At 32.9% G+C, this 13027-nt stretch overlaps 1 protein-coding gene across 1 annotated transcript in view; it reads left to right on the forward strand.

Moving 5' to 3' along the window:
• Positions 1–12038, forward strand: part of LOC145316810 (heterogeneous nuclear ribonucleoprotein L-like) — a 41465-nt gene extending 29427 nt beyond the window's left edge. The window contains exons 2-3 of the mRNA XM_080157549.1: positions 4606–8047; positions 11005–12038. Coding sequence (XP_080013675.1) covers positions 4848–6521 — 1674 coding nt within the window. The 5' untranslated portion in view covers positions 4606–4847 and the 3' untranslated portion in view covers positions 6522–8047; positions 11005–12038. The remainder of the gene's footprint in view (positions 1–4605; positions 8048–11004) is intronic.
• The last annotated feature ends 989 nt before the right edge of the window (positions 12039–13027 follow it).

Raw genomic sequence — 13027 nt, forward strand, 5'->3', positions numbered from 1 at the left:
ATGGCAATGAACTTTTCTAGAATTTTTGAAAAAATAAGAAGTAGAGAAATTGGCCTGTAATCATTAAGATTGAAAGGATCTCCGCCTTTTTTGAAGACAGCTGTTACTTTAGCCATTTTGAATTGTTCAGGTACAGAGCCAAGTTCAATTGATTTATTGAAAATATGACATAAAGGATCTAGAATTTGTGAAACGACTTTTTTCAATAAAAAAGATGATATTCCAAGGTAGTCACAGGATTTTTTTAGGTCAAAATTATTAACAATTTCAGTTATAATTGCAGGTGTGATTGGGGGAATGTTAAATAGGTTGCCAGATTCTTCAAGATAAGAGTTAGGGGATCTCTCAGTAGGGGGTATAGCCTGTCGAATGTTAAAAGCAATGCTAGAAAAATGCCTATTAAATGCCTCTCCTATGTTCTTATCACCAATGATCTCATTACCATCAACAATAATCTTATTAGTTGAAAATTTTCTTTTTGAATTCAAACCAGCGACATCTTTAATAATTTGCCAACTCTTTTTAAGATTGTTTTGGTTGGAGACAAGTAGATTACTATAATATAACTTTTTTGCAGTTTTCAGAACTTTGTTATACACGTTTTTATATTTAGTATACAATTCCTTATTTTCAGTTGTTGGAACTTTTGCTAATCTAGATTGTAATTCAAATTTCTTATTCCTAGACCTTAATATGCCTTTGGTCATCCAATTTTGGATCATGTGGTAGTTTTTATTAAATCGAATTTCCTTAACAGGAATATTTCTCTCAAAAGAAGCTTGAAATAAATTTTGGAAGATAGCATAGCTTTCTGTGGGGTTATTTTTGGCATAGACTTCATTAAAAGACAAATTACTTAAGTCATCTTTAAAGCTTTCAATATTAACGTCAGAAAAATCTCTAGTGGAAATTACTTTTGGGTTTGTCTTATGTTTATTAGTGCTAATAAAATGAAAAGTTGAGAAATGGTCGCTCAAATAAGTAGTTATTACTCCAGAAACCATTTGATCCTTAATATCATTTGTCCAGATGTGGTCAATAAGCGTAGCTGTATTGTTATGGGCTGAGACTCTTGTAGGGTTAGAGATCAGCTGCAGGAAGCCAGCGCTAAAAAGCATGCTGACAAAATCAGCTGTATAATTATGTACATTGTAAGCAAACAAATCTAAATTAAAGTCTCCACAAAGAATTGCTTTACATTTTCGCTCCGTGATAGAGTCTAAAATGCCTTGAAAATGTTCCAAAAATAACTTGTTAAAATTAACAAGGTTGAAAACATAACAAGTAGCGTAGCAGATAAAAAATAGTTAGGTTGGAACTTTATCAGATGATTCTATCAGAAGGGTTATATTGGACATTCTTGAGTAAAGAAGGTGTCATAATTATATAAAGCCCTACTTTCCAAATTCCAAAGCTTCAAGAACTAGGAAAAAATCCATTTATAAATACGATTTTTATTATTGAAAAAGAAAAGAATGTCGAGTAAAATAAAAGTGTTGATATTTGTAATTATGTAAGCGTATACGCACTGACAGTACTTGATAAAATATTTCAACTAAGCATTTAGATTAAGTTTATAGAAAATAAGCTTTAGCTTTACTTAAAAGCGTAATGTTCATCAAATAAAGTTTAAGTTTAGAAATAAGAATTCAATAGCTTTTGGGAGTGTTCACCACAGCTTCTTAGAAATAGGGTTCCAGGACAAACGCAGGAGTGTTAAAATATTAATTTAATTAAATATTTCTATACAGATTATGTTAGGTTAAATAAGCCCCTTGGAGGGGTTAGGCATTAAGAAAAACTAAAAGAAGGTCTAAAATAGGTTAAGTTAGGTTAAGTGTCCACTCCTGCGTTTGGGACTCCTGCGTTTGTCGTAGGACCAGAAATAGATTAAAACCTGACCAAAATGAACCAGCAAAGCGTTTTTCAAATTCTGAAAGAAAATACAGAAACGAGTACATATTACCTCTTTAATATAAAAAATATAAATTGACCCAAATGATATAAGGAAGTATTGAGTCTGACCCAGGGAGGGAAGGGACATTTGACCGTAAATTATACTTGTCACTAATGATATTTGATTTGTTGTATTACAAAAATAATGTCTAAACTTTTCAACCGGTGATTTTAATTTACATAAGGGTAAAACTATTCATTGTGAATATAGGTTTATAAAAAAAATTTCCATCCATTAACATATCCCTTAAGATCCCTGAGTTTGACAGCAGCTATCCATCCATCTGTGGGACCAATATGTCGATATGTAATTATCATAGTGTAAGGAATCCTCTATACATGCATAATACTGATACATACCCGGCTAACTTTGGGGCGAGTATTATATCAACAATTTTATAATTAGAGGCTGCACCCCTTACATTTTTCATATTTATTTTTAGTTATTTTTTCTCGTGCTTTTTGTCGAACTTTCTTCATACCCCCCACACCCTAACACCAACGTTCCAATAGCCTAAAACCTTTCCTAGACCATTGGAAAACTTCCTATCGAACGGTTCACATACACATAGATAGACATCATGTTACTTTATTTGACATAAATGAACCAAATTGTATGTCAACACATGGCTACAAAGTTTGCCATGGAATATACCACCATACATACATACATACAAAACAAATGTTTAATGAAAATCCTTCTTGGCTCTAATACCCAGGACCTTCAAGGATAAGACAATGGACGAGATATTGATGTTCATCCCCAATGATGATTAATAAAATTACCCATTCTGTATATTAAAATTATTGAATAAAAAGTTTGAATTCTACCAGTCTGGAACCAGCCAATCACAATTCTATAAAAGTACCCAAAGTTTTGAGGCAACGAATAAGATAATTAGGTTATAAAACCTTGGGTACTATATTAATTATAGTACAATGTACCCTCTCTCCTTGTTAATACCATATTACAGGGAGGGATACATAATCTAAAAAAAATTTCCATGTTTTTTTTTTGAAATGTTAAATCTTTGTTGATAATAATAAAAGCATAATATTTACATACAAAAAAAAACTATTCAGTTAGAAATCTTTCTCAACCCAATTTAAAAGGAAAAAGTCTACTTCATCATTCCGAAATATATTTCAAGTAAAAAATACTCCTTATCTATCGCATCTCTTAATGAAGTGAATGAAGCAAAGTAAGCTTGGTCAGTTTAGTTTATTAAATTTATTCTTATTTTACAAAATTTGCATGGTTAAAGAAAATACCAAAATCATGTTAATGAATATACATTTTAGTTTTGACATTTGCTTGTAGGTAGAAATATTTATATATAAATAGGTAATATCCCTCAAATTGCCAGAAGAACACTTGTAACCCCTTTTAAAATTTGTTGTTTCTTGGGTTCAATATACTTGGGCAGAACTCACAGGGTCATATCTTCTGGTAAGGTCTGAAAACAAGTTAATCTAAATATTTAAATAAAGGCAGGGGAAGATGATATGTGCCCCACTTTTCAATAAGAGGGATTTTACCTAAAAAAAGGTATAAAACATGTATGTAGTTTAATGTATTTTACAAACTTATTTTTTTATACTTTCAACTCAATGTCTTTGTTCTTAATTAACTTAACAAAAACACAGTAAAACAAACATCTCAGATAATCACACTATGCTACTGGACCAACTAAGTTTTAAGTAGACGATATACTAAAAAATATAAGTTCTACGTCATTTTTAATGTGGAATTTTAAACACAGTAATAGTGTCTGACTGATTATGACGTAACAAAAAAATTAGCCAATGAGAGGCCACTATAAATTTTACCATTGGTAAATAACGGCCTCTCATTGGCTATTTTTTTTTGTTACGTCATAATCAGTCAGACACTATTACTGTGTTCTGGAATTTTAGTCTGTTTCAACGAATCTTATCTGGTCCTTCTTGCAAGATATTATTTTTTTCTACAAAACTTAAACTGAATTTTTCTCATCTAATTAGTGAGATAGACATTTTGATACTATTGATTTTTTCCTACAAATTTACTTTTATACAGTATTACTCCTAAACCTAATTTTATTTTATTTCAAGTTTTTAATGCCATCAAAGCAGTAGATGAAAAATACATAAAAGTAACATTTTTAGCTTTCTCTGATTTTAATTCGAAAACTCTATGATAAGGTTTTAATGAACCAAAAACAAGAAGAGAAAATTTTATCAAAGTATCCTGCAAATTACAGTCAGGTTTTCGTTTTAATAGATAATTATTCTACACCAGAAATGATTTTTTTACTTTTTTTTACAATAACCTTCATTTTGTCCAGTAGCACATCGTGTAATAAAAATACCCATGTTTTTAACCCTAACTGAACTTAAAGGGAACTTTAGTGTTTAATTACTATACATTAGAACACGCTTTAATGTATAAAATGCAAATTAAATGAAAACTGTTTTTGTTGAGTATTACTTATTTGTTTTTTTAGTCAATACAGATTTTTAAAGTTAAAACTAAATACAGTTTACATAGAAAATTAATTAAATTTTTAAAAATTTAATTAATTTTGTTTTTTTTCTTGATTTTAGTTCTATTGAAAATTTAATTTACACTATAGACTTGAATATATTAAAAGTATATGTATATTGCAGGGCCAGAACACACAACTACACAACATCACACCTGCATGCAGCCTAACAACAACAACAACAACCACACTAGCTACATCAACAAGTATAACACACTTGCATCAGCGGCGGGGCTAGAGACAGATTGTAAATAACCACAAAGCTAATGTTACATATGACCAGCGCATGTAAGTGAAAACACATTTATTTCCAGAAGGAGAAATTTTACAAAGTGGAGTCACGCTTTTTTGTGTTGCTAGCATCCTATGACACTCAACCTGTCGCCCTTTCCGCCCGTGGACATGACGCTGTACGAGGAGGACCTGGGAGGTCCTTTGTCCAAGCGGCCGAGAGTAGATTACAACACAAATTACGAAACCCTAGCGGGACATCCGTTCCTGTTGTCCCCGCAGTTTGTTGAGATCCAACTGGCCAAGAAGTCCGCCGTCGAGGAGACACCCAATCACGTTCTCTTGTACACAGTTCTTAATCCAGCTTTCCCTATCACCTGCGACGTTCTGCACACCATATCCAACCCGTTCGGCAAGGTGCTGCGCATTGTGATATTTAGAAAGAACGGTATTCAGGCCATGCTTGAGTTTGACAGTGTTGAGTCAGCACAGCGAGCCAAGGCTAATTTACATGGTTGTGATATCTACAGTGGTTGTTGTACACTTAAGATTGAATTTGCAAAACCTGCAAAACTGAATGTTTACAAAAATGACAGTGAAAGTTATGATTACACTAATCCCAACCTTGGCCTGACTAACGGGGCAGGTAGCCCCGGACTGGGAGGTGCCGGGTGCCCAGGGGGACCAGGTGCAGACCAAAACCTTGTTCCTGTGACCAACCAGCGGCCAGTGCTCTTGAAGGACCCCATGATGCAACCACAAGATCAGCTGGCTCTGGCAGCAGCAGTAGGTTTGCCGTCAGTTGCTCTTGCACTACGCCCCCACCACCATCAATTGTTTGCCGGCAACCCTGGACAAGTGTCAGTTACATTACCTCACGCTGGCACCCCGATAAACCTGAGTTCACTGTTCAGCCAGGCCCTACCCAGGCTTCCCAGTCCAACCAGCATTATGACCCAGCAGCAACAGGGTGCCACCAGCCCGCAGCATGTACCAGGCGGGAATCAGCTGACTCCAGTTTCAACAGCTGTTATACCTGTTTCAACTCACCAGCAACAGAACGTAAGCTCTGCTCTGTCTCCAACTGCAGCAGCAACTGTGGCTGCCGCAGCCGCTGCCGCCGTGGCAGCGTCTGCCAATTCGGCCATGGTTCAGCAAGCACAGGGTAGTGTGTGTATGGTTTACGGGTTGAATTGCAATAAAATGAACTGTACAAGACTGTTTAACCTGTTTTGTTTATACGGTAATGTTGTCAGAATAAAGTTTTTGAAAACCAAAGAGGGTTGTGCCATGGTTCAGATGGGCGACAACCTGGCTGTTGAGAGATGTGTGTCCAGCCTCAACAATGTCACCTTCTTTGACTCCAAGATGCAGCTTGGATTCTCCAAACAGGCTTTCCTTGCAGACGTTCAGCAGCCATATGAGCTGCACGACTCCTCGCCCTCCTTTATGGATTTCATGGGAAACAAGAACAACCGTTTCATTAATCCCGAAATGGCCTCAAAGAACAGAATTCAACCTCCGTCTAAAATTCTTCACTTTTTCAACACACCTCCCGGCCTTGAAGCTACTGATATTGAGGCCATCTTTACCAAGGCGGGTGCACCGAAGCCCAAGTGTGTTAAAATGTTTCCCTCAAAGACTGAGCGCAGTTCCAGTGGTCTCATTGAGTTTGGCAGCATAGGACATTCTCTGGAGGCCCTGGTTGTCACCAATCATGTTCCTGTTGACAATCCAAGTGGAAAATTTCCCTATATCATGAAGCTTTGCTTCTCCAGTAGTAAAGCTATTCCTGTCATTATTCATTAACCAGAGACAGACCACCACCAACCCGCAGGCCCAGTATTCATTCTTAAGTCCACATATATCTACAGTCATCATGGCAATAATTTATATTGATCTTAATTGATAGTTAAATTCCTGTATGAAGTCCCCCGTATCTGTGCACAGATCTCGCAATACACAAATCTAGTCATATTAAAGCAACAAAGAACTTTTAAGGAGCAAAAAATAAATAAAGTTAAAAGGAACATTTGGGTAAATTGGCTTTTCAGTTTTGATGTACATTCCAAGTGGCCTAGATATAAATGTGCATGCAATAAAATAAATGACATGGCTCATAGGTCAAAAGAGTGATAAATTAAATGTGCAGCAGGCGACAGCGGTCAGGCGGCCTGGCTCAGCAAGCGACAGCGGGTAGGCAGGCTTGGCGCTCAGAAGAAGTGGTCAAACGCGCGGAGGTAGTGAACACATCTGGAATTTAAATTATCCTCCTAACCTGGGTCACAATGCTGACTGGAATTCTATTTAAATTTGTAGACATATCTCATACATCAGTGAAAGTATTTAGGATATGCGAAATCTTTCTAAACCCCATATCCCCCCTCCTGCCCCTTCCCATAAAAATCCCCCTGATGCCCTAAAATTCTTAGTTAATCCACTCTTTTCTACACACATATAACACACAGACACGCAGATGTATATAGTAAGATACACAAAAAAGATGTTAACTCATTAAAATGAGCTTCTGTTGTTAAGTGTGTGTGCATTTTATCTAAAAACTTTCCCCCCTTTTTTCCTTATTGATGTAAGTATCCAACTCTTTACTTCCCTATTTTCTTAAACTTCCCTGCAATAAAGCCTACTCAATTCTAAAAATTCTCCTTACCCCTTTACAAACTGACCTCCCATATAAGTATCTGTTGTTGCAACTTAAGATTTTACAGAAAGAATCTTATGAAAGCAATAAATACACAGTTTGTTTGTGTGTGTGTGTGTGTGTGTGTTTGTGTGTAATGCTTCCGGTTACTTCATGTGCAGCAAAAATTATTGTGATATCCTCCATTTCTTCCCCCCCTATTTTATCCCCTCCCCTCCCAAACACCTCAATACTTTATGTAAATCTGGTGGGCGAGAAAATGTTCACCTAGAAATAAAAAAAAGTGAACTGGACATTAAATGGATTATATCAGAATGTCATCTGAGAAAATGCACAAAAAATTCCAAATCTCGGCTACAGATCTATCGAATTAGCCTTTTTTTTAAAGACAATTAACAAATTTAAATTCCATCAAATAAACAAGAATTAGAAAATGCAAAGACCAGCCATTTAATTTATTTTGAATTAGCCAATTAAGCCATGGTGGGGAATACAAGTAGACAGAATCATATCAAGCAAAGAAGTTAATAACAAAGCAATAATCATGCACAGCTGCTGAATATAAAACAAGAACCCGACAAATCCAAAGCTCCCAGAACTTCAAATACAGTGTACACACATGCATAGAACATAACACTCTTTTATATTTGTACTGAAATACAAATTATACCCATAGGTGAGTTAAAACATGTTTTTATGTACATATTTATTCTAAATTTGAATACACCTATTATAGTTTGACAAATGATTTAATTTAACATTTCAGACAATCTTAAACAAAACAGATTTTTAATTATTTCTTAAATAAAATTAGTTTTTCTAAGAACTTAATAGATTTTGTATAAATTGATCATTAGAACATATATACGTGGATTAATTAACAGGGGAAAATTTGTCGTCAATTAATCTTGCAAATATGAACCTCATTTAATGGTCAGTTCGTTCATCCAGTCGAGGAGATGGGGTAAAGTGAGTGGATAGGCGGTGTCGTTATTTTAGCTAGCTGCGAGTTATACTTTATCAGAGTACAGTTGGCCAGTTCGTTCAACATCCAAGAAATAATTTATCGATTATCTTCCAAATTGGTCCAAATCCTACAAAATTTGCTAGGCCTGCACAGGTGTTAGGGTTTCCTCAGTCTTATTATATAGATATAAAGAAATATGTAAGACTTAAGGAAACCTTAACTTCTAGGCTAGCCTAAGAAATTTTCTATGATTTTTCCCATTTTTTTTTTAAGTAAAACTTTTAGCATTATAATGGCTAATAAACTTTATAATGCTGTTATTTAAAAGATAACTTTTCAAATTTTTTAAGGACACCCTTTACAACACAATTACTTATCATCTAGAAAACTAAAAATAGTTATTTATAACTTTATAAAAAGTTTTAACCTGGTGGGAGGGTTTGCGGGAAGGTGGAGAGGGGGAGGGGGATGATTAAAGCAAACAACAAAGCAAAAGTGTTTATTACAATTATTACCATTATTCCCTATAATTACAAACTTTCATCAAATCTTTTTTTCTTATACTGTAAAAAAATGTATATAAAACGAAGTATTTTTTACGACTTTTGTTTTTGTAGCCAAAGAATTTAAAGAATTTGAAGATTGAAGAATGGTTTGCAAGTGAATTTAAACGCAATTGCTTCTCATTCACTGAAAAAAATGTCATAAATAGTTAAAAATTTCTTAGAGTGCATCATCATTCCCCACCCCTCATAAAATAAAACATAATTATTGTAGATGCAAAAGTAATAAGAAATTGAGTAAGTTGTAGAGCACGCCTTATTTGCCCTCCCTCGGTATCATGATATTTGCAACAATAAAATGATAAAATGCACAGGTGTTCTCCATTTACCGCAAAGATTTTCATTATTAAGTGAAAGACAAAATAGCAAAAAAAGGAGTAATGAAGTAAACTGGGGAGGTTATTGTTAATTATCTGCAGAAATAATTACTTTTGACTAAATATCGAGGACGATCACGTCAAATAGTAGCGAAAAAAAAACAGAGAGAAAAAAGAAAACAGAAAAATGGAAGGTTAGTAGTGAGGTGGGGGGAGGGGGGTGGGTAAAGTGAATTATCTGCACATTGAAATGAAGAAATCAGCAACTCTCTAACTTTTCATAAGTCCAAACAGACAGAAGGACAGATAGACATGTTATAGAGTTGCATCGCTTCTTAAAAAAAGAGTTTGTGCGGAAGTTGTGTTTAACCACATTGGTCCATTTAGCAAATATTGTCAAAGAGAAATATTATCAATTAAAATAATTTAATTGTAGTAGAAATAGATAAAAACCAAAAACAGTGGTATCTTTTTACAAATGAAAACAGCACACAAACAAATTTTTGTTGTTTCTAACAACATTTTTGCAATTTTGACGATGAAGCAGAAAATTTTCAAATTTGTATGGTTTCCATTTGGTTTCTTATGGCAGAATTAATCTGAATTTCAGTTCAACATGATAAAAAGTAAACAAAAATAAAACTTTTAACATTAAACAATTTTCTTAATTAAAAAAGTGAAATAGTTTAATAAAATGTAAGATATTTCTGCACCTAATTAGGTGTTTCCAGGGAAAAGGGGACATGTGACTGTTCATGACACTAGTACCCAAAGTTTTATGATAACGTATTCTTATTCTGAATTTTTATTGGTTGGTCTAAATAGTTAAGTTTTAACCACTAATTGTAGTCTACATAGGGAGTAATTCTGGGATGTACAATAATTTATCGGCTATTGTCTTATCCCTTTATATCCCCGGGTGTTACTTTCTTTTTAATTATATTTGGACTTTTTGTACTTGACCTCCTCACAGAAATATTTCCAGAGCTATCCCTTCACTCCATAAATCACTTAAAACCAGGGATAAAAAGGGATGGGACCATGGGCAATAAATTAATGTAACATAATAATAAAAAATGAAAATATGTATGTATTTAAATTGTGTACTATTTTACAACCTAGACCCCAAAGTTTTGAAGCCAAAGAATGGCAGAACATGGCAAAATCTACAGTCTAATGTCCTCTCCCTCCCTGCTTAAAACGGATTTTCTTAGCAGAGAAGGAAAGCTAGAAAATTTTTTGGACATTGAAATATAAATGCTATTTACCCAAAGTACTTTAGTTTTTTTTACAACATGACTTAAGCGTAGATTTTTGAGAAAAAAGGTTTATTTCGGAATTTTAAAAATATTAAACAAAGAGAATATGAGACAAAATAGTTATTTATCGCATCGTATTATATACAGATTTCCGCTGATATTAGATTAAAAAGTTATAAGATTAAAGCTAGTTTTGTTCGCCCCAAGGGACTACAGGCCCTGGCTAACAAAACTGGTATTAATTTTATGACTTTTACGTAAATATTTCTAGATAATTGTAAATAATGCGATGCTATACATGATTTTTCAGTATGGATAAGTACCGGTTAAAATCTAGCGGATAGCAATTGGTTTTGAAGCTATACTGTAAAAAATCCTTCTCTATAATTCTTGGTTTTGTATTTGGTAGCCCAGCTGTAAGATATTAGGAAGGGGAGGTTTTGGGATATTATTGATATATAGTGTATTCTTTTCGACTTATCTTGTAATCGAATTTTAAAAATTTCTAACTAACTTTTTTATTTCAGGTTGTCCATTGAGGTTGTAACTGCAAACAGAAATGCCTACCATGCAAGAATAAATTGATTTTAATAATATAATTTACACTTGTAATGTCAGAATTTATCATTTTATCTTACATATCTAATTTGTTTATCAAAAAATTGTGAAAAAAACATGCAAAAATTAGTGACCTTACTTTATACGTATCATAACAAAATTATTAGAAAATAAAAATCTTCAAGAATTTGAGAAGATAAGAAAAATTTGTCTCTTCCAATACTTTCATACTATTGTATAATATTAATATATACAGTATTGAAAAAAATGTATATTGTTTAATGTTATATGATATGAGCTACACACATGGAGAAAGATTATTGTGAAAGATTTGTACCCAGTATAAGAATATAAATATATATGATATAAGAAACCAAGTGTGCTTTACAACAATATTTCAGTTGTATTCATTCATTATTATACCATATACATTATACATATACCAAATAATGATAATTCGGTGAAACCATCTAATTTTTTATAGGTGGACTTTTGTTAGTGAATAAATAATATTTGTTGTACCTATATTAAAAAGTCTAAACTGTTTCAGTAATTGTATAAAAAAATGCTTGTTTTTTGTGAAAGGATTATTTTATTTGAAAAATTTTAGCATATCAGAAACTAACTTTTAGTTCTTAGTTAGATTGTATCCAATAAATTTTATTTTAAAGAATCTCAATAATATCATTAAAATAAAAGTAATAAATTTTGCTGTGATTTTTTCTTATGACTACAGTTTTAAAGTTGCCTTCAGTTTTAAATACATCAAAAAAATAATAGTTTAAAATTAATTTTTATTTTTTTCAAACCAAAATTTGCATAGAACAGCATATTAGAAAAACTTGAGGTATTTGTTGCAATATTTAATGCTTGGAGCTGTGGATAATATAAAAGTAAAAATGCATATCTTTATAATTATTTTCTTTGGAATGTGAAAATTTTGTGAAACAATTTGTTAGATGTTGAGAATTAGCAATATATTAATAAATTGGTTATTTCTTTACTTTTTTCTTTATTTTAATGCTTTATTTTGTTAAAACCCAACAATTAACAAGATGACAACATTCATAAAGGCGACGCATGACAAATAAAAAAAGAAGACAAAAATAGGCTATCCGTTATTAACGGACGGTCAAGTATTTGGATATTAAACAAGGATGACAACATCCATAAGTAGCGAAGCTCAAAAATTATGGATAGATATCCGTATAAAAGTTACTAAAGAGCAGTTTCATAAAAAACCTGAAACTAAAAAAAATACGAAACCTTGTATAATGTACAACGTAAAAATCTAGGAATCGATCTAGCACCTCAACCAATAAGCAAATCTTAATGAAACTTGCAGAATATTAAAGTATTCAATTTCTGAAAATTTCAGCCGTCTATCTTGAATAAGAGTTGAGAAAATCACGAAAACTTAAAAATGTTGGAATCGATCTAGCACCCCATTTTATTGACGAATCTTAGTGAAACTTGGTGAAAATATGAAGAATAGTAACATATTTAATCCCTGAAAATTTCAGGTGTCTATCTTTTAAAGTAACAGAGAAAATCGCGTTTCCCCCTTTCTGTCTCTGACGGTCGGACATTTCGAATTATAGAGTAACTTCGCTACTAAAAAGCTGCTCTTTCTTAATTTTATTCCTGTAGGTGAAATCCTCAGGTAAAAAAATTAAGTCACAAATAGTTTACTTCTAAACACAATAGGCAACAAATATTGCCATTTTCAAGCAAAAAACAAGTTAACAAATGTCAAGACTTGAATATTTTTGCTCGCCCAGAAAAAAAGGATCAGAAATATTTGTAACTCAGGGGAAAAAATACAATTTGAAATGTTAGTTTTTAAGCTGTTAAAAAATGTTCTGTCCAAACTTCTTCTAAAATTTCCAAGGCATCTTTTATTCAGGAAATTTAAATTTGGAATTATAATAACCTTAGCAAAATGAGTTACAGAGTGGAACACTTACAAAAATGTAAACAAATTTTCTACTT

The sequence above is a fragment of the Acartia tonsa genome, chromosome 4 (assembly GCF_053477335.1).
Source record: "Acartia tonsa isolate MP-2025a chromosome 4, ASM5347733v1, whole genome shotgun sequence".
NCBI classification, from domain to species: Eukaryota; Metazoa; Arthropoda; class Copepoda; order Calanoida; family Acartiidae; genus Acartia; species Acartia tonsa.